A 22,591-nucleotide genomic window follows, 5' to 3' on the forward strand; every position below is an offset into this window, starting at 1 on the left:
GCAAAATATCACTGGTTCAATTCCAGATGATAACACAAAGCTCCTTTGGACTGGACCGGATAATCGATTCGGCATTATATAAATAATATTTACAATTTTTTTTTAAATATCATTACAGGTTAGCGGCACACAGTCACAATAGATAACGGATATATATATTACCTTAAGGTTAGACTGGATCTAAATGAAAGAGCCAGTCACAACAAGTCACAACCAAAGAAGCGAGTATCCAGAAAAATGGTTTTGTTCTACCCGAATTATCATTTTATTTATTTAATTTTTGTTTTTGAGAAACAAAAAGGTTTATTCTTCTTCTAAGTGGACACATCCCAGAAGTGCTTTTCCAGATAAAAGCTCTCTGGGCTCTTTATCCAGGAGCAGGACTATGGTACTGTAAAGAAGAGAAGCTAACCAGGATTACAGACAGACAGAGAGAAAGAGATGAAGATGAGAGAGGAAGAGGGCAACTTCGTGTGTGTGTGTGTGTGTGTGTGTGTGTGTGTGTGTGTGTGTGTGTGTGTGTGTGTGTGTGTGTGTGTGTGTAAAACTGTAAAAACAAACTAATGAAAACGTCCTTAAGCTTCATTTTCCAAATAAAAAAAAAAAGTACATTAGAGTTTATGGTGAACCTCTTGTATTGTGATGGTTACTTTTCTGTTTTTATTTCTTTTTTTTTATTAAGCTACAGTGTAAAAAAGAGAACATTTGAGCCAGGGGTCTTTAACTCACTGATCTGGGTGCATCTTTGGGGTTGTATCAGAAAAAGCATCTGGTGTTAAAATCTGTCCTGAATCGAACATTTAGAACAGGGGTCTCAAACTTATGAGCTGTGGGCCACTGCTGGCACTGTCATCTCATGTGAGGGCCACTTTAGTACAAAGACAAACAAACAAGAAAACACCCACAAATATTTCCAAAAATGCTTGCTTTTTTAAATTTCCACTATTGTATAACAAGACAAAACTGCAGACATGAACACATTTTTTTCTCGCTCTTAATTAACTGAACCCTTTCATTAACCTACCAAATAAACAAATTGGTCTTCTCTTTCTTGCCAGACACGTGGGAGCACTTGTGCTATAATTTTGTTCATATTTAACAAAATAAATGCAGACATTAGTCTCTGAGTGCTAGTGAAAATTGTCTCCATTACAAATAAGTCTCTCACTGAACTAACACAGCCAGTACCTCAACATGTTTCTGCTCTCTGCTCATATCGCCTTCATATTAACTCATTTTTGGCTTTTTAAGGAACTTATTTTACCATTACAGTCAACAACAGCAAATCCTCCCTAACAAAAAAGTAACTTCAAGGGCCAAATTGCATTATATTTTGTCTCTTCAATATACGAGTAGGGGTGATGTGGGCTGCAAGCGGCACCCGGGCTGCGAGTTTGAGACCCCTGATGTATCTGAAGTGGTGATTAGTTACAGCCTAATTAAAGAATTCCTACGTAAATAAATAGTATGAAGATTCTCCTTGGATGATAAAAATGTATTTATGATTGAAAACAGAGCCTAACATGAGAAGTTTTCCATAAGGTTCAAAGGTTAGAGATAACACACAATTACACAACATGAGGAATGTTCTATTTGAAATGCACCGTGTTCCTTTCATCATTGGACAGTAACGCAAACGACAAGAAATAAAAGCTTCACTGCTTCAGTACAGTCATTCAAATATTTAACTTTATGGTTTTTAGATGATAACATTTCACATTACCAAACTGTCATGGATGTAGTTATCTAGATCAACACGTAGAGATTTGCAGGTACATTAATTTATTAAGTGGTTACAGCAGCGTTCGGTTAAGAGGGTTTAAAGCTTTAGCGGAAAATGCTTGAAAGACATACGCAAAGATTTACTCGTTCATATCGAGTTTACTTGCGCACATACAATCTGTAGAGGTCAGTCCAAGTTGGTCCCATCATCTTTTTTTATATTTGTTTCTTAAAAATGAGAACAAACAGTATCTTTTACAGTATATAAAGTCAGTACACAGTTGGTGGTGTACGTTTATCTGTGTGCAGGCGTGAGCACTGTTTCAATCTTTTGTGTGTGCCATAGACAAGAATGGTTAACAGCTAAGCAGTGCAGAGCAGGAGGTGCCGAGAGTGACATGCAGTGCAGTGTAGAAAACTTGGCTATGGTTACAAAAACCAACTCAGCTCTGGAGCTTGCTCGTACACTGTGGATCATCAGCCTTAGTCCCAGTATGTTTCCTTTATGAAATATCTTCATGAGTGCTTTACTCTTACTGGAATCCAGCTGGGGTTATTTACTGTACTACAGGGGTCACTTCTGGCTTTATGGCTCTGCCCCTGGGTCCTATCACCTCTCCAGAATGATATATCTTCACTAAAACATGATTACCCCAGCTCAGTGTCCCACACTGTTAAGAGGGCTTCCATAACTTTATATTTGTACACAGCTGCCATAACATGGTATTACATAGGAGCAAGTTTGCCACTTTGTACATCTTTATTTTTCTCACTTGTGTGCTCACTTTGGCTTGGGAAAAGTGGAAAGGCATGATAGATGAGCTGTCTCATTTGCCCAGTTCCACTGTCTTCGCCTTCTTGTCTCGAACACACACACACACACACACACACACACACACACACACACACACACACACACACACACACACACACACACACACACACACACACACACACACACACACACACACACTTCTTACTTGTTCTTGTCATTGGCTACACTGCTTGTTTGAAAGCACGTTTGGCGATTGCAGAGTGAGCAGGGCAGCTGATAACACTCAGGAGCAGGAGATACACTTGTCAGAATCCAGGATATTAACAAACAAACCTTGGGAGACTGAGCCCTATTGATTGTGTTTATTCCTCTGGCACCTTTTTGCCCGTCGCCTTCATCCGCTAGTCTGGACATTTAAGCTCTGTTCCAGATCTTGTGCTGGGACCTAAAATAAAGAAAAAGGCAAAGGCCCCCACAGTCCAACTGTTCTGGCCAGGATTCCTGCTCTGCTCCATGTGTTTCAGACTGAGGAAGCTTTTTTTCACCACACACATCTAATGACAGCAATCTTGCCAATATGGATGAGAGCCTATTCTGGGCCGCTTTGTTTATAGTTGGCACCAATATACGAGAACTCTGACCAACAGCTTGTTGGACTGAGGTATAAATTGTCCTCTCTTGACTTTTTGCATTTTGAGTAAGCTCGCAAAATGTATATTTTCATGATTTTAAGAAGGCATTTTTTTAAAAAGAGAGCCCACCTATGAGGAGGACAAATAAATCTTAAAACATTTTCAAATCCTGTATGTCACAGTGTTACATATGGGCGTTAGCTTCCATAATGTTTACATTAATGTTTAGATTTCCATTTAACCCCCCCCCCAATTGGTCTTAGCAACTACTGTATGCTTTCTTTAATACTTAATACTTTTCTTTAATACTTCTCACCTACGAGCTAATGTAATAGCTCCACTCTTTTAATTGGAGCTTTGCCCCCACAGCATAGATCAATATTTCAAACGGAAATTATGTATGTTTTTCCCCCTCTCTCTCATTTATTTTGAATCACCTATTGAGCATTGGATCAGATCCAAAGGAGTGTGGTGATTGGTGGGTCTAATTAGTTAGTCTGTGTATAATGTACAGTATAGTTAGCATGATATGTTGGAGAGCAGGTAACAAAAAGCACAAGCAAGCTCTAACTTGCTGTGATGTTGCCTTTACTAGATCTTTATTCAGATTGAAGTGTATGTGAGTCGTGTGTATGTTAGTGAACTGTTGAATACAACTATCTTTCTTTATTGTACCCATAGTTTTTTTTTTAACCTCTTTGCAAGATTGCTTTTATTTAATAAAAATAGGCTTAATTGGATAATCGGGTGTTTTGAGAGTCAGAGATGCAGAATAAATGCAGCCAAGGAGAATCTTTTTTTTTTTTAATTAACTCGTTTTTTAAATGAGTTTGAATCCCGCGGAAGGATGAGTTATTTGCACAGGAGAAATGAAAGTGAATGTCAAGAAGTTAGCTGTTGCATGAAAGAGTCTCTTTTGACCTTTAAGACCTTTTTATAACACAATATTAATGCTGACTTTTATACAGCCTTGATAGTTGTTTTCTTCCGTCTCAATTAGCAGCCCTGTGTTAAGGCTTATGTGTGAAACAGTGCTCTGGTAGACCTCAAATGCTAATTGCATTCTGACTTTTCTTTTTTCTGTGTGCTATTATATGTCATTTTGTCTTGACTATTTTTTATGCGAGCAGGAGTACGGTGCAAGCGACATTTGGCTTTGCTGTTTAAACTGATCCATCTTTTTCCTTTTGTCTTTTCTTGTTCCTCGCTTACAGGTGATTCATCGCAAGTTGGTAAGTCAACATCTTTCTTTGTTTTTGCCACATGTACGCTCACCTCGATTCCGCGACAGTCGATCGGTTGCAGACGACCTTTATTACACAGTGTAGTCGGCTGTGTGTGAATGTTTATATCCACGCAAACCACCCGCTAATTATCCTTTTGAATTCTGCACTGCTAGTGTACACTGAGCAATGAAACTGTTGAATAGAAACACATTCCTCTTCCTGCCTTTCACCCTCTCATTTATATTCTTTACACATCACACTTATTTGATTTTGTGTACTATATTACCTTCTATAGTTGTTTGCACTGTATATTGAATGGGGATTTCTAACAGTTTACTGTGAAAAGATCAAACTCTAAATTCCTGCTTTGGGAGTCTGATGAATTGCACCGCCTTGTAATGTAGATGCAAATTTTAAAGCTCCCATTGAGTGACTAGCCAGTTTGGGAACCCAGACATAATTCTGTTTGAATAATGTATGTTACTGCACTGGCTTTCTTATCATGATATAAAATTCAAGGAGTTGTTCCTTTTTTAGTTTCAACCTCATAAAATGATTCATGCAGGGGCTCAGAGTCTGATGTATGGATTTTAGTAAAAGATTCTTGTTACTTTGGTCATGAGCTTACATTCATTTATTACCATAGTTTAGTGCTTTCCTTTTTATAATGGGCCATTAATGGCTGCCCTTCTCTTTGCTGCCTACTGCCCAAAATTAAAAAAAAAAAAAAGTTTCCTTTCAAAGTGAAGCTCTGAGAGGAAATTCAGAGTTATCGTCAAATTCTATTTGTTGTCTTGTTCTTTGCTTGGCCTGAGGTGCTCTGAGGGGTGTGCTGTGAAGCAGGATGAATGGGTTAGTGAGATATGCTGATTTGTTGCCAAGTCTCTTTTAAACTGATTGTTTTGAGCATGCAGAACAGATTAGAAAACTGCTTGGTGTGCATTGCATTTCTTTCATCGAAACACAGTGTCAGACTCCAATGCACTTCTTCAGCTGCATTTCGCTTACACCAGGTTGTATATCCTTCGTGTTTCTCCGCAACTTGTTACTCCTGACTGAAGAGTCAAATGACACATTAAATATCCTCTTTTATGTGAGTATGCATGGCACCTTAAGAAGAACGCGTGGGTTACATTGCCTCTGATAAGGGTTTTAGGTTCTGTCCAGGAAATGCCAAGAAAAGCTGTCTTCATTGAACTCATTTAGTTCTACAACTCTCAATAGTGTCAAATAATTTATTTTAACATAGATCGATGCTTTGTCTATAAATATGTCTTTAAATATGCTGACATGTCACAGTACGCTAGATTTCTGTAAACACTTAATTTTAAATCAATGGGCGTAAAACAGATGAAGGATTGGGATAGGGGTACGACAGCAGCCGCGGTCAGACTAATGAGATGTATCAACACCTCGCTGAAACAGTTAGAAAGTGAGATGTGTGAATTTAAAAACTCTAGCTCGCAGCACTTTGTAGCAGTAAACTATTGCTTTAGTGATGTGTCAGTGTTATCACTTCCCTCCTAATAATTAGCTTTGTCTCGCTGCAGTACCCACTATGCATTATGAACCTGCAATAGTAATCTACAGCACAGCAAAATGTGTAGCATGTAATGAGAAAAATAATGTGCAGTTATTCTCACATAGCGATGATAAAGAGGTTTTTAACCCATTCTCTGGGGTGTATTTTCCCCTGTGAGTTCTGCACTGTGGTAATTGAAGCATGTCTCCTGATCCTCATGTGGTTAATGTGTGTGTGCGCGTGTGTGTGTGTGTCAAGGTTTGTCCAGCGAGTGTTTGGCCCAGAGATCTGATGCTGTCTGAATACTAATTTGAAATTTTGTCTGACTGCGGCAGCTTGGAAACTGGGTGGGGACTAGAGGTTTAGTTAGGGACAAGTTCATCCCAAGGGTTACTGTGCAGAGTGGAGAGCACATCAGGTCCTTACCACCCACTAAGAATCAAGATTCAAAGTGGGGGAAGAGATTAAAACTGATTCAAATTTGATCTGGAAAGCTGGTGCAATTTGAGTTTCGTCGTTATTTAAACCACTGGGCAAAGAACAACGCTATACTTTGTTTTGATTTGTGATATAAGCTATTTCTGCACCAGTCTGCAAAGTCAACATGGCTTTGGTCCTGTAGATATTGGAGGATTCACTAAAATGTAGCTACTCATCAGCTCATCTGGTTCTGCAGACTCTGTTTCATGCAATATTTAATTAGTGAAAAGGTTGCACTGTAGCCCATATGCCCAACCTAAATCACTCAGGCTTTCTTTAAACATAAGCTGTATATAAAATAATACTTCATTGATTACTTGATAGACACAGTCACACTGTCTTGAAAGGCAGTAACAACTTGCGATTGCAGCACTTCACATTGCAGCTTTCTAAAAGTCAGTCGATTGGTCCAAACGTACAGTGCTTGTTTTCTTCAAGTTTGTTTCAAACTTGATAAGCTGTCAAAATACTAGTGCGGTGTACAGATTTGCACATACGCTGACATCTTTCCCATGGGATTTTGTCAGAACTCATTAAGTACAGTTAAACCTATATAGGAAAGAATGTCTCATCTATCTCCACAGCCATTTGCCAGTGTTGAAATGTGTATTATTGCCACTAGTTATTGTTGTATTTTTGTACAGGGTCCAGTTTTTTGTTTTTTGTGTTTTGTTTTTCTTTTCCCTGTCAGGCTTATGAGGCAGGTTGTGGCAGAGATAATTGTTGTCCCTTAGATGTGGAGGCAGGGAGGCTGACTATAAGCAGAGATCCTTATCCTATTGCTGTATTTCATTCTGACTCAAAAAAAAAATGGCTTTGGCAGAAGCACAGACATCTTTCTGTGTACCTCGCTCTCTCTCTCAAGCCTTGTTCACCAGAGATCAGATGATTAGCATCTCTTCCCCTTTTTCTCTCTCCTCCCTTTGAATGCCAACCTCAGGCGAGTCAGAGCCAGAAAAAGCCTCTTCATGCTTGCCGATGCTGCAATGGGATTGGCCGACTCACCACACATGGTACAAAGAATGCTCGGTTAACCACACATCCACAGTTTGGAATAGAAAATGAGGGATTCAAGCTGGTGGATGGTGCCACTTAGAAAGTGGAATTTTTTTGTTTGTTTGTTGGTTTTATACAAGTAAAATGTTTTATACACAAGTTCATTGAAAACTTGTTAAGGCTTTGAGTTTTTATGTTTTTGCTAAAAACATTGTGCCAACAATCAAATGCATTCAGATGTAGCACCTTTAAAACTGAAAGTAATTTGTTGTGGAATAAATTGCATGGCAGCCTAAAACTGCGTTTCTGCCAATAACTAATATTCTGATGGACCTTTTGGATCCAGATATTCAAATGAAGCATTAATTCTATTTTGACAATGAAAAACCATCATTGCATCAAAATAATGTTAGAGTCTGCACAAAACTAGGTACCTCCACCAAGGAAGTGCCTAATATATGTGGATATTCTAAAAATGACATCATGTTATTATGACTTTATGTACATTACAATAACAGGCTGTAAATGTCACGGTCTGGCTGGCAGACCGTGGGGAGATGGGGAAATAGGACCCAAACGCCGGACTCTTCAGTGCAACAGTGTTTATTTACAAGGTGGTGAAGTAAACAACAATAAATCCCCAGTTTCCCAGACTCCCGTGTAGTGTCTTCTTCCCAAAAGTCCCCGTGTAGTGCTCTCTGCCCCAGTGTCCCTGCACTCCCCGTGCTCACTGCTCCTTCTCGTCCCACACTCCTCCTGAGGGGAAAACAATAGAGGCAGCCATTAACACTTATCCCAGCAGGCATACACTCACACTTGACTTGTTTGAAGACTGACGTGTAGTCAAACGCAATAATCCAGCGTCGGTGGAAGCTCCATCGCTCATCTAAATAGCTCCCCCGACGAGCCCAGATGAGGAGCAGGTGTGCGGCCAGGACTTCGGGTGTGGCCAGCCCTCAAGTTAGACCATGCCCCCAGGGCTGAAGGTGCCTGTAACTTGGCCACAGCAGAAAGGCAAAACACACACACACACACACATACCTGCCTACATACAGATGTGCATAGGGGCAGTGCAGACAACACACCAAATAATAATAATAATAATAATAACAACAATAACAATAATAGTCACAGTCCCCACTGCCCACGGACCCCGAGTCCCCAGAGCCGGGTCCGTGACAGTAAATGTCTAAATAGCTAACAATTTAAATTTATTGCTAACATTAAAATACATTTAATGGAACAATAAAATGAAAAAATATATATAACCTTTTAACCAAACTTCACATTTTCAACGTAGCATAACTAGCATATTGATGTACGTCTGGCCTGTACAGGCTCAGTCCTCATAATAAAAGCCACATTAACTGCACAATTTGTTAAGAATGCCCCTTGTGGTTTTAATCCACTGGGGCTTCAGTTTCTCAGATGATGGAAGCACTTGGGGATTTATGCTTTTGAACATTTGAACATTTTGTAAACCATTTACTTAGTTGATACCTTGAAAGAAAGATGTGTATTTTGCACATTTCTGTTACATTTGTTTTAAAAAGCATGGCAAACAGGACAAAAATAACATTCCATTATACCTGGAAATGTAACCAATACTTAAGGTATTCCCTGCCTCCTGATAAATAACACAGGATAGGAAGAGCACAACAAAATGGGCAATCCACAATAAAAACTCAAGCCTGTGGCCAAATTTACATACTAAAGGAGAATGGTAATGAGATAGCTACCTGAGATAATTACTACTCAAGGCGTCCGGCTCTTATACTTTACCACAGGGAACCGGTTTAACTCACTACAATTAAATGGGCACTCATTTGCTCCATTTGAGGCACCATTTATGCCATTTTATGCCCCACTGTGTCTTAATTGAGTGTTGACTTAAATATGAAAATTTTGAGCCAACAGAAGTTTAAGGATGCAGATTTGGATATCTAATGGATGGATATTCTTCTATTTAAGATTATTAGAAAAAAAAATACAGTATTTTTTTTCTTCTTGATTTAATCACAATCACTTTCCAGTGGCGTTTTTATGGATGCACATTTGAACTAAGATTTACAGCTGTTTGTAAAACGGCTATTGACCTTATCAAAATTCTTCTTGTGTACTCCGCTCTTTAGCTCTCGTCAAATACCTTTTTTTGTGTGATTTCTACTGAGGATTATTCTTGCTGGCTAATTTTGAAAGGGATATTGTTTTTTAATACACCTGCCTAAGCTAATATGTATCCTGCCACTGCATAATATCTAATGTGGGGTCTGGCAGGGACTGGGTTATAGAACTTAACTTTTCTGACATCCACATATTCAGGCCTTTATTAATAAGTAATCAGGACAAATAAGAGTCAGCATGTATATTTAGTTTTACTGCAGTGTTGCCTAGAAATACTATTATTAACATCAATGACTTCTATAATATTCCTCTTCCTATTGGCGACTATGTAACTGCTCTGCTGACATCCAGCCTTTCTTCAGAGGCTGGAGAGATCTCTGACATGGCAATCAGTCAAACTTACTGCCATTATATTTCATCTCTGTCCTGCCTCAAACAAATAAATTAAACTGTAATATCTTGACTGCTGAGAAATTGCCTTGGATTGTTATAAATGATGGCGGGTTGATAGTGTGTGATCGTTGAACTTGCTGTATTCTGCTTAACAGTGTGAGACTACATGTTAGAAATAAGAGATGCAGAGCTCTGCGAGATGCACATTGATGCCAGCATGTGAAGATTTATGATGTCCACTTCTATTAGCCTCAGAGTAATTGTTAAGACAGCAACGAACAGTCCATAGCTCTAATCCTCAAATCAAAGAGAAGTTGCACAGACCACCAGCCCTCAGATGTGATTTCCTTCACTCCAAAGCTTTTTTCATTTTTCCATCTTGTTGAAAGATCGCAGTATAGAGGCAACTTACTCCCTGTAATTTCTAATGAGCTAGGATTTGATCAGTATTCTTGAAAGACTTTTTTCATCAGTGGAAGCTTTACTGAAGCAAAGATAATGAATTTATGACAGATATTTTGATGTTTTTTGTTTTAATGTGAGGCTGAAGGTATGTTTAACTTTTAGTGAGGGCTAACGTGCAGCAGATTGTAAGAAAAAAAACAACTGCAGTGTCTTCGGGGCTTACAAGAGCAGGTAGAAGAAAATCCTAGAAAAACAAGGATACAGAGATGAAAGGTTCAAATAAAACAATGCATTTTAAGGAGAGGACGCTAGTCTGGAAGACTCTTGAATTTTTAGTGCATGCGGTGTGAAAACACATCCAATTTATACCCCCATCATTTGTGTCAAGTCCAGGTTGATCACACATCTATTCTGTTGATACAACTCCATGTGTGTTTAAGCAACATCTAGCATTTGAGGAGGGGAAAAGAGTAATTTGATTATATTATGGGAGCAGCAGGGGTGTTTGCTAAGTTTGGATCAGACCATTGCTGTGGATGAGCCTCTGCGCCCTGAAGCTCCACAGCTTAGAGGGTGTGTTCATTACCAGCCACAGCTTATTACAAACAGCTGGTGCTGGTTACTACCCCGGGGCCAATCGCATACATTATTACACACCATCACACATTCACATGCATGCACCTTTACTCATATGACTTTAATTTGGCAACAACACTTCCCTGTTTTTTAAAACAATTGTTCCATTCTGTATAGTGTGTGGCATTATGAGTGAGCTCAGTCAGTGGTTTGTTGCTGCTCATTTTCCTTTCATCAGATTTTTCTGCTTTTGGTGATTTTTTATTTTATTTTATTGTATGTTATTTTTTAATATTGAAAGCAGTTTAATTGAAAGGGGGCTTTAAATCAAGGATCATGACATTTTTGCTAAGAGTAGTGAAGCTTTAAACCCTGAGTGGGTTTGAAGCGAAATAACGGATTTGATGATATCCATTCCCGTAGTAAATAGAAGGAAATAAAATGAACTTTTCAACTTACCTTTTCTCATACTTGGACATGAATTTAATACCAAATGTAATTTTACTATGAAGTACTCCATTTAGGGTTAAGAGGTTCGCTTCTTTCAGCGTATTTCCCCAAATCTCAACCTTTAAATGTCAGTCCTGTTTTATTTTTCAGGCACACAAACAGGCAGACTTTCCTGTGTTTCCTCAAGGTCATGACACTACAACTGTGGGTCTGAGGAAGCGATGACAGACAGAGTTGGTGGCTAACAGTCCACTCCTGCCAACTGTAATCGACTGTGAGCACAGTCATCTCTACACAGCAGTACTGCGTAGAGATCAGGTTTTCTGAGAAGGAGGAGAGGGAAACATGAAGCCTAATTTAACAAAAGCATGAGGACAATGAGGACAATCAACACACAAACACACAATAGCAATTCACATCAGTTTCATTCAATTTTACATTTTTTTTTTTTTGCCTATCTCGTTTGGTTCTTTTGCCATCAGAATTATTGTCTAAAGGCGAAGAAAGATGCCCAATGGATTTACTTTACCAAATTGACCATCCCAGCCTTGCCGTAATGGTCTATTTGATTCACCTTTTATTGTTTATTTTATTTTTAATTTTCACTTGCTAGATACGGCACAGATTTGAATGAGGAAAAGAGAAGGGAGAAAGAAAGAGGGAAAGAAAAACGGCGGAGAAGAGGGACGGGGATAAAGGGCAAAAAACAAAAACCAAGAAAATAAGCAGACAAAAAAAAACATGTATCAATCACCTGGATCACCTGTTGAGAATGAAAAAAGAAAACAAGCAGAAGAAAACGAGAGCAATAGAATAAACAACATCACGATGATCTATGCGAATATAACTGTAAATACTAAATATTAAACGTTATTGTGCTAAGATCGACGGCGCACAGTGTGCTTTGAGGTAGGAGCCAAAAAGGGTGTAGTTTGTGTGTGTGAGCACCCGTGTGTACACCTGTGAGCATGAATGCGCTTGTTTTTAAAAGGTTCCTTCATGTAATGATCTGCTAGAGGGTGTGGGGGGGCCACTGCCCCGTCCTCCAGGGCATGAAGCAGGTGTGGAGGAGATCAAAACTCTAGACATCCGGAGGCCCTCAGAACACAAGAGACCAAGGAAGACCAACAGAGGGGCAGCTGCGCCACTGTCCCGGAAAGAGCTGAGGAGAGTCCCAGATGAGGGCTCACTCAGCAGCCGCGGAGCATAAGCCAGGGGGGGTAGCAGTGACGTGCCCGTGAGCTCCGCCGGCAGCCAGCTGCGCCAGAGTGACCGAGCCCCGGGCCGAGAGGCCGAGGGCACCCCACCCCCGAAGTGGCCCGAGCGAGCCCCAGGCTCCAGGCCCTGATAAGCAGCCACCAAGGAGTGGGCCGGTGTGTACCTGGACGCCCATCCCCGGACACAAAGAACCACCAACGCACCGATGTCTGAGGGCGTCTGCCACTGGCAGGGGAAGTGGTGGTGGGGGGAGATAGGCCTCCAAACCTTAGAGGGCCTGAGATGTCCCCAGAGAGGTGGCGTCTGATATCCGACCTGACATATAGACACAGAAATACAAGCACACACATATACAAACATCCATTTCCTCCCTCATGCTCTCATATGCAATTACTCAACACTCACCCAACGTGGAGACAGACATAAAGAGACGCTGTACACACGATCACACTCCCCAAGCGTACTCTAAGCCCCGGGTCTAGGTACCCTTGCCCCTGGAGGGGGAAACTGCACCCAGAACCAGGTGATGTTACCCTTTTCCCTGCGGTGGGGAGAAGCAGATCGCCCCGACTCCGCAGCAGCAGGGAGGCCCCACATTCCAGACCCCAGTCGGACGGCCAACTTCTCCTCCTAGCCCCGCTGAAGGGGGTTTGAAGACTCCAAACCTCCCTCCGCCCACTCATATGTAGTGTTGATACATGTGATACAGAAGACAATAGACGCCCAGGCTGAGATCTTCCTCCACCTCTCCTGTATCTCCCCCTCCTGCAGAGTGAGTTCCTGAAGAGAGGAAAGCTCCTGCAAGATGTAACAACCTCCCCCACCAGTTGAAGAGCCCCCCAGGTGGCTCGATGCACCGGCCGACTTATCATTTATCAAATAGGTGAAACCTTCGTGTCAGTAAAACAGACTATGGTGGTAGTCTTTTGGCTTTAGGTAATCCTCATTTTATTTTCATTTAACTAACTGCAGCCAACCCCATGTGGTCTCGCTCTTGCTCCTCATCGCTGTGTAGTGTCATATTGTTTCATATGTAAGCGTGGCATCAACACACCCCTTTCTCCCCCACTTGCCGTGTGACGTCTTCAGAGGCCCCACAGATCCCCATACATCCCAGCCACTGTGTATCTGTTAACGGTAACTGCTCTGAGGTTTTCAGGCTCCGGTCAGCAGCAAGCCACAGCCGACCTAATCGATAGGGAACCCAATAGGAGGAATGAGTCTCATGAATCAACCTGTCTGGATATAAACCAATACACATGCACACTTATAGCAGGGTACATGCAGTAGACACTGAGCTACACATATATATATACACATGTGAAAGGCACGTATACTGTACACATGAAAGAAAAATTATTGTTCCTTATTAAAGTCTTAGTGGTCTACTTTTAATTGTTTAGAATAATTTCATTAGGTTAGTACTGTGCATTTAGTGCACTAAATAAAGCACCTCATTTTCTCCACTGCTTCAACAAAACCCTGAATTTCAATTAAGGTGAAGTCACATGGCTTTTGTTTTTCTTGTTTGTTTTTTTTTGGGGGGGGGTTGCTTTTCATGGCCTTGTCTAAGCATTTTTAGTGCAAACAAGCTTCTACATGAGTTCATGGTTAAAGACTGGAGTGGAATTCAGGATCATCCATGCATAAACATATATGTATGTTTCTGCCTTCATGTACATGCAGTTTTTACTGGGAATCCAAGTGTGACTGAGGCTGCAGTTTCTTAAAATCTTATTATCTGTAAACACATCAAATTCTGTGTTTATCAAAGCACACCATTCACATCACTGATTCTCTGGTATAATCTGTAGAGTCAGTGCAGTCTGTCTTGCTGTAGTTTTATGGAGTACGCATATACACTTAAATTTTGGGATATTTGAGATGTTGCTTTCGACTTTAATTAAGTCCATTTCAAACTGAGTTCATTTAAAAGTACTTGGCAACTAGCAATGTAGGTTGATGTGGGATGTCAGTACAGAGGACTTTCAGTGACTTCCAAGGAAAGAAGTTGAACAGTTTACTTTGAAACTGTAGTAGAAAGTTTCCATTTTATGTACTGCACAACTCATCTCTATTACCCTGCATGATAAGACACAGAAGATTTTAAATATCTATATTCCACCATCTCAGCAGCCAGGTTTGTTATATTCCACCTCATAAAGCTACAGAAAAGAACTCCACAGCCACCGGTACAAGAGCCAGGAGTCTAGTTGGTGGTGGGACTGAGGCTGCTGCAGTGCTGCTCTGCAGTTTTATGATGGACTAGCTAGCATTGATAGCACCCTGGTCCCCGCTTGTGATCTCACACGGAGTGTGAATGTTTGCTGTGTGGATGTTTGGATGCGAGTGGATGGCAAAGGATTTCATCACATCTGCTCTTTTCTCTGCATTGACCTGTCTATATCTCTCTTGATGGTTGACAACAGGATGTTTTCCAGTGAAAGTTCATAAACCTGTGAAGGGGACAGGGCCACAACAGTGGAAAATTTACTCATTCCTCAGTTGTTGCATTTTTCTACTCTAAAATAGACTTTAATTATGAGCAAGAAACCTGGAAATATGAGGTCGGTCGTTTCTTAATTTCTGCATCCATTTTTTTAAGTGAAGCTGAATAAAGTTTCTTACTGAAAAAGCTTCCTACCATATGTAGCAAGCTGTTTCAGTAAGAAATGTACAATCTGACAAGTGATGGTAGCTACTAAGATTATCTAAAACCTACATAAACAACTAGAAGCTGTGGAGTCAATTAAAATTAAATAAAGTGTTGTTCAAACTTTTTAAAACTAGATGCTGTATTTGTAAGCTCACTTTAGATTTAGATTACTTGCAAAATCACCCAAGTCTTATAGCAAATATAACACTGATACGAATTTTAGCAATGGCTTTGGAATTCATCTAGACTCTTTTAACCTCAGAAAATGGAGAAACTGATGAAACAGAGCCAAATTATTTTTGTTTCTTTTACGCATAACTACAAGGCTAACTTTAAACAATTATTAGAAAGAATCTGTGCTTAGTACTATATAGTAAAGTGTCCTGTAAACTGGTACTTGCAGGTGATAAATGGGGAGGCCGAGTAGACTCACAGTGTTATCAGTGCTACTAAGGCCTGCAAACTAGGAAGAACACAATATTTTCTCAGGGGTAAGACAAAGCCAGGCCATGAGGCTAACATTGATCTATCGTTGTACAGTCAGATTCATGCTGTAAGGGCCTCGGTAAACAATGTTAGAACAATGTTAGTACAAGAGGGCCAGTGTATGTTCATGAAGACTGGTAGGAACTGTAATTTATGTCTCTGTCTATGCACTAAGTGTCCTCATACAGTTTGATAAGAATCACTCAGACAAAATTTTATATAGTTCATTGAGTGTAATATTACGTAAATACTGCTCTGCAGCCGAGATGATTGAGTTTTTACTAGAACCGTGTGTGTGTGTGTGTGTGTGTGTGTGTGTGTGTGTGTGTGTGTGTGTGTGATTGATAGATGTGCTTGTAAAAGAAAAAAAGAGACATGTGGCTGTGAAAACGACCAACCAATTAAATCCAATCTGCTCCAGAGGACAGATGACATCATAAACATGCATCATCCTGCCAGTGTGTACACAATACACATACACAGTGTAATATGTGTAATCTCTCTCTCTCTCTCTCTCTCTCTCTCTCTCTCTCTCTCTCTCTCTCTCTCTCTCTCTCTCTCTCTCTCTCTCTCTCTCTCTCTCTCTCTCTCTATATATATATATATATATATATATATATATATATATATATATATATATATATATATCATAATAAATGCACACTAATAAGCATTAGTAAGGTATTACAGCTATTACATTTACAACCCATTACTCCTCCTCGGTATGTCATTTATAAATTAATATAAATGGTTTATTCTTGCATGTTACAAAAGCTCATGTGTAGCATGCTTAATAATAGTATTTTCACGCATTATAAAGTATGGATTCATTATTATAAAAACAAAAGTATTACATTAATTACAAAAAAGGTATTCATGATCATTAATGAGTCATCATGTCATTTAAACAGTTTTAGTAAATAACAACAATTTAGAATGTATCCACATTTATACAGATACACATTATGAAATGAACTGTTTGTCTGGGAGTGTGCTATTACAGGATTTATAAAAACTTATTTCATGTTGTACTTCATGGCTAGTTAAGTATTTTCTATGATCTCAAGTTTGGACGATCTGTATTTATAAATCAAACTGGAAGGTCAACAGCAAGAACCTTGAGCCTTTGTTCAAGATCTTCAATTTAAAAAAAAAAAAAACAGGCAAAGCACAAAGTGGCACAGAACATACAAATATTTATTGCAAGATGCAAAAATATCTCATATCTCAACATTTGCAGAACACTGAAAGGTAAGTAGGACAGACTAGGACAGAAAGAGACATGCTGAGCAGCTACTCTAACTTATATATATATTGAAACTTTTTCATTTAAAACATGAATAAGGTCATCACAAAGCAAATGGAATATTTCTCAGTGCTTCACACACAAGTGTAAACACCACAAATTATCAATCATATTAAACTGTGTGTGAAAAATGTCTCTAGGATGTTTAAGTACTTGGGATTTCTTTAATCACTGTCCACTCTGGTTCATGTCCAAAGCACTCCTGAATATCAAGTTGGGTCAAGTTTTCTGAAAGTCTTGTAAATACCATAACTTGAGAAGCAGATGATGTAGAATTTTGAAATTCATACCACAGATGCATCTACTGGGAGGCTGAGGGCTGCCAGGTTTTTTTTGTATTTTTATAAATTGTGCTATGTTTGAAAAACAGAATGCACTTTTTAAAACTGTCTTTATAAGTCAGGTTTATTTCTCTTTATGTGCAGGTAGCATCCCACACTGCACTGCAATTTTAGGACAGTGAATAGAATACTTAAAAGCTGAGCTTTGCCAGCCTTCCATGTTTATTTCATAAACTTTGATTCTCTTTTCTGCCATTTTATCCAGCACCGATGTAAAGTCACAGCAAAGATGTTTGGCTAGATGTAGAGTTTTGCACACACACACACCTTCACCACCACAATCTGTGTGTCTGGGATAATTGTGTTCTCTCAATGAAAGAAATTGACAGAAGGTGAAGGAGAATTATAATTAGTGTGCAAAAAGTTCTCAGTGACAGCATCTTAAAGTAGACATGCACACACACACTATATTGCCTCTATATTTATCCAATTACTTCCTACTTCTCACCAGTTATTTTTTCTTTCACATGCAACCCACTTAGCACTAGCTCTTGGAGAGCGAGACCATCAACCAGACTAGAAACACATTTGGCACCTCCAAGGTGGGAGTGACAGAGTTGGAAACAGAATGTCAATAGCTTCAGGTGTAGGTAAAACTCTGCCTCCAGCTAAGTATTTCCCTAAAATGAATGAAATGCCTTTAATTGTAATTGGGGTTGCACTCCTACCTTAACACGGCTCATCGCTAAGGGTGAATGCAGGTGCATTGTGTGTAGTGGTGCTCGAAGAAAGGCCATTGGCGACAGTGGCAGGACAGAGTCCAATATAAATTAATGGTAAGCAACTCTATCCCTAACAGTGGTGGCTAGCACCTTATTTTTTCCATCACCAGTCAAAGAAACAAACATGAATGGCTTAAAATGAGAATCTACCTCAGTATCAGGATTCTTGTCAGGCTCAAAGAGCATTTCAGATGGAGAGGCAGTTTTAATAAGGCCTGTTTCTTTTTCTTTTTTTTGCTTTGCTTTTTCTTTGGATTGCTGTACAAACAGCAATTAAATGCCCCAGCTCATGGCAATAAAAAACAGTCACGGTTTCTGCTGACCTCGTGCACTTTTTTCCAACCCAGTTATGTTGATTTTATTTTCCTTTCCTGAACTACTTTCATGTCCAGACAAACAGAGGCAGAGAACATGGTATTATGGGTTAAAGTAAACAGATCTGCTTCTCTGATGAATGATGTCACCTTTTGCTCATTTAGGCGGATAACTACCTGCTTTGGGAAATATTTATTAAACTCTTCAAGCAAAATAAGCTCTCAGGGTTTTGACTTTATCGGCCTGACATCAAATGTTTACCAAACCACAAATATCTGGTTTGGAGATTTCCCACAATTCTTAAATGTGTGCTGATAAGCCTCAGGGACAAGTTCATAAGTGTGCACCACAGTTTTCTTCACAATTTCACAGTTGAAACTGTCTTTTACTGACAAGCTTGTACATACTTCCTCACATTTGCCCTCACAGTTTAGTGAACCTGCTGTGCACTCAGAAGCACAGAAATATAAATCAGCTTCAGTTTCAGGAAATAGTGGAACTAATTATAGGTGCTGCATGTTATCAGAGCCCATAGCAGTAGTGGTCTGTGCACATGGAAGAACAGAAGCAGGTGTAAATGTGGCATATGGAGATTTGTAGCTTAGTGTGCTCCTCCACCTTCTTGCAGTGGTTCTTGATAGATCACCGCCTTCTGAGGGTCCAAGACTTTGCCGGACCCAACACCACCGATCACCTCAGCAACCTCAGACACTTTCATATCTGCTACGCCTCTGGTGTAGCCTCGGCCATGGCTTCCCTCAGGCGACTCTACAGGAAGCATGTTTTTTAACCAGCTTTGCACACAGAAGAGACTTCAGCTCTGTTTCAGAGGCACTGTAGGGAATCTGAATATCATCAAAATTGCCTACATTAAGCACATCTACATTTTAGCAATTCTCTATTTTCTCCCAAGAAGGGGAGGTCACAAAACTATCCAAAGGAAAAAAAAAAACAGCCAACCAAACACAAAGTACTTACTAAATGACCATGAAGCAAGAAATCTGAGTGCAGCCCATCTAGGGGGCCAGGACACAACATGGAAACGGCAGCTATTTCCTCAAGCACCAATGGAAAACTATTGAAGCACAATGTTCTATTTATTGTTTAGTAGATCCAATAACAAAGAAGAACAAAATATCATCAGGATGAGCTTAAAGCCAAACAACGAACAAACAGAACCATTCACCAAGACAAACTCAGATGACCTACCCGAAAAAAACAAAGTACAAAAAAAAGGGGTTTACCTCAGGAGGAAATAATTACCACAAAAAAAGGACAGCCCCCGCTCTATTTGTTCCTTCTCTACTTCTAGACATAAAACATCTACAAATTACAGCGATCACTGATGTGGCTGGCTGGGTGAAAGGGGAAGCAAATGATCCTCTGTAGATGGCAGCCATCTACATGTGATGTGAATGACATAGTAAACATAAACATAATAAATTAAAATGTGCTTGTGGTTTTTCACAGACAGCTAAACACCAGCAACACCTCATATCACTGGCTGTGAGAGTTTCTCTTGTGTAAATCTACAGACTTAAATAATCAGGATACAACTTAATTTTGTGCATTAAGGATGGAGATCTACCTTTAAGACATAATCTATATTTTCAAGGAATCACTCCAGTGACATATTTATTAGTACCAATCGATGCTATGAGACAGCACAGGTGGTGTGTTTGTGTGTGGCTCAAGTGTGTGAGAGCTGAATGGTACTGAAGCCTTGGCCTTGAATACATATAACACCCAATGAAACCCCAGCGCAGCACTGAGGAGTTTGAATTAAAGTGGATTTAAGGGAGACGGGAGTTGGAAGAGAGTAAGGGTTTATAAGTCTGATTGCCTTGCCCACAACTCATAATGAGACGCATTACAGGGCTGATGTTGTAAGATTAGAGTGACTTAAGAGACACGAGCTGTCTTATAGATTAGAATAGAGCTAGAGAGAAAATGGGAGGGGGGGAGTGGCATGGAGGGAGAAAAGGAAGGATTGGCCAGTGATGTAAGGAAGAGGCAGAGACAGAAGTGGAGAAATGTAAATGAAGGAAAGAAGGGAGCCAACAATGTTTTGCAGATGTTGACATGTGGGGGAGGAAAGGCATTGAGAGTGGACAATGAAACAGGCAATTTATGAAAACTGCAGAGAAGCTCTCACTTATTAAAACACTGACAGCCAGTGACAAATATATAGCTCGATATAGTCCATCTCCACCTTGACTGGAATTCAAAACAGGCCGGGATGTCATGTAGAACTTAGACAGGTGTTTATGTTGTCTTACAAAACTGCCAGTGGTCCAGAGAAACCGTCCAGCCATTTCCTGCAGCCCGCTTGTCTGATTTGATAGGCTCTCATATTTGGACGGTGATCAAAAGGTGAAATTCTGATTCAACTCTTAAAAAAATCAATAAATAAAAAGTGTGAAGTAAAACAAAAACAAATAAATCAACCAATCAATAACAAAGTGACATGAAAGTTTCACATGTTCATGCCACTTTGGTGTTCCTTTATTGATTCCTTGCAGGCCTCTTGCTTGCTAGTTTAAAAGCTTATGGATTGATTATAATCTGTGATACTGTCTCTTTAAGCGATTTTTGCAGTTATTGTTATTGACTGTTATTGTTTGATTGTTAACTGACTTGCATTTAACTAATTGACACATTCATTGTCCTGCATGAAGACACAACTAAAACAGCAGAGCCCCAATCCGAAAAAGTTGGACTTTGTTAAATGTAATTAAAAGCACAAAGAAAGGACTTCCATATACTTCATAAACCCCTATTTTATTCACAACAGATCACAGAAAACATATCAGGAATCAGGAACAGAGTTACTGTACTTTTGTATTTCCGATATACGTTTTAATCTTATTTCATTTTGATGTTTTCGTTTTACTTCAGTTTACTTCGGTTAGTTTCCAGAGTGGATTTTATTATTTCATTTGACTTTTTATTGTTGACAAATGTTCAGTTTATGTTTAGTTTTTATCAATTTCAGTGTCCGCTTTGATCTTTTTTAATTATTATTGTATGGAGGCCATATTTCAGAGGCAAGATTCTGGCAAATAATTAGAGGTATAAAAATAACACGACTGTAGAAAATCCAGTTTCCAAAGTCTACATGTTTTTACTAAAATGTTACCATTTTTAGACTACAGACTACAGTTTTAAGTCTAAGGATATTTCTCCCATATCTTTATTTTATTTTAGTTAGTTTTCCAAGTTCAAGAAATTGTTTGAGTTACCTTAGTTAGTCTAGTTTTTATTTGTATTTTAAGTAACTAAAATCTTCCAGTTTAAAAATTTGAACTTTTTTTGTTTAGTTTTAGTTAACTACACTTAACTAATATATAAATATTATAGTTAACTATAATAATCTTTTTTTTGATCAGTGGACCTAAGGGAGCAGCATAGCCAATGCAAGCTGTTATATGAGAGCAACAATGTTTTGAAATTGATCCTATTTCACAGGAAGCCAGTGCAACAATTTAAGAATATGATGAAATCACGCTTCCATGTACCTGTGAGGAATCTAGCAGCATCATTGTGAGCCAGGTTCATCTGTGATAGCAGTGTTTTGCTCAGTCCAACAAAACAAACCCCCCCCCCCCCCCCACTAGGGAAGTCAGACCACAACCTGGTTTACCTACAGCCACAATACACACCCCTCGTCCAAAGGCAGCCTGTCACAACGCGCTCCATCCGGAGATGGACCCCAGAAAAGGAGGATGCTCTGAGAGACTGCTATGACACCACAGACTGGGATGTGCTCCTGAGCCCACATGGTGAGGACATAGAGGGGGCGACACACTGTCTTACAGACTACCTCAACTTTTGTGTGGACACAGTCGCCCCTGCTAAGACGGTACGGTGTTATCCTAATAACAAACCGTGGGTAACACAGGAAGTCAAAGCTGTCCTCAACATGAAGAAGAAGGCTTTCAGGAGCAAAGTGAAGGAGGAGATGAAAGCAGCACAGCGGGAGGTGAAACGCTGCCTGAGGGAAGCAAAGGACACCTACAGGAGGAAGGTGGAGCAGAAGTTGGAGAGGAACAATATGAGGGAGGTCTGGAATGGTGTGAAAACCATCACAGGCCACAACACCAAGAAAAGCACAGTGGGGGGGACTGTGGAGAAGGCAAATGAACTCAACAACTTCTTCAACAGGTTTGACCAGCCCACAACCCCCCCACCCTCACCCTCACCTTCACTACAGAGTCCTCTCCCCACTCTCCTGCCTCCCTCGCTT

General features: G+C 39.8%; 1 protein-coding gene across 8 annotated transcripts in view; it reads left to right on the forward strand.

Annotated features, from left to right (window-relative positions):
• Positions 1 to 22,591, forward strand: part of nrxn2b (neurexin 2b) — a 700,882-nt gene that overhangs the window by 233,741 nt on the left and 444,550 nt on the right. For 7 of the 8 annotated variants that reach the window (XM_026160309.1, XM_026160315.1, XM_026160297.1 and 4 more), the window contains exon 5: positions 4,344 to 4,361. The exons of the other annotated variant lie outside the window; for it this stretch is intronic. In XM_026160309.1, coding sequence (XP_026016094.1) covers positions 4,344 to 4,361 — 18 coding nt within the window. The remainder of the gene's footprint in view (positions 1 to 4,343; positions 4,362 to 22,591) is intronic. 8 annotated transcript variants of the gene reach the window in all.

Source organism: Astatotilapia calliptera, chromosome 3, assembly GCF_900246225.1.
Source record: "Astatotilapia calliptera chromosome 3, fAstCal1.2, whole genome shotgun sequence".
Lineage (NCBI taxonomy): Eukaryota > Metazoa > Chordata > Actinopteri > Cichliformes > Cichlidae > Astatotilapia > Astatotilapia calliptera.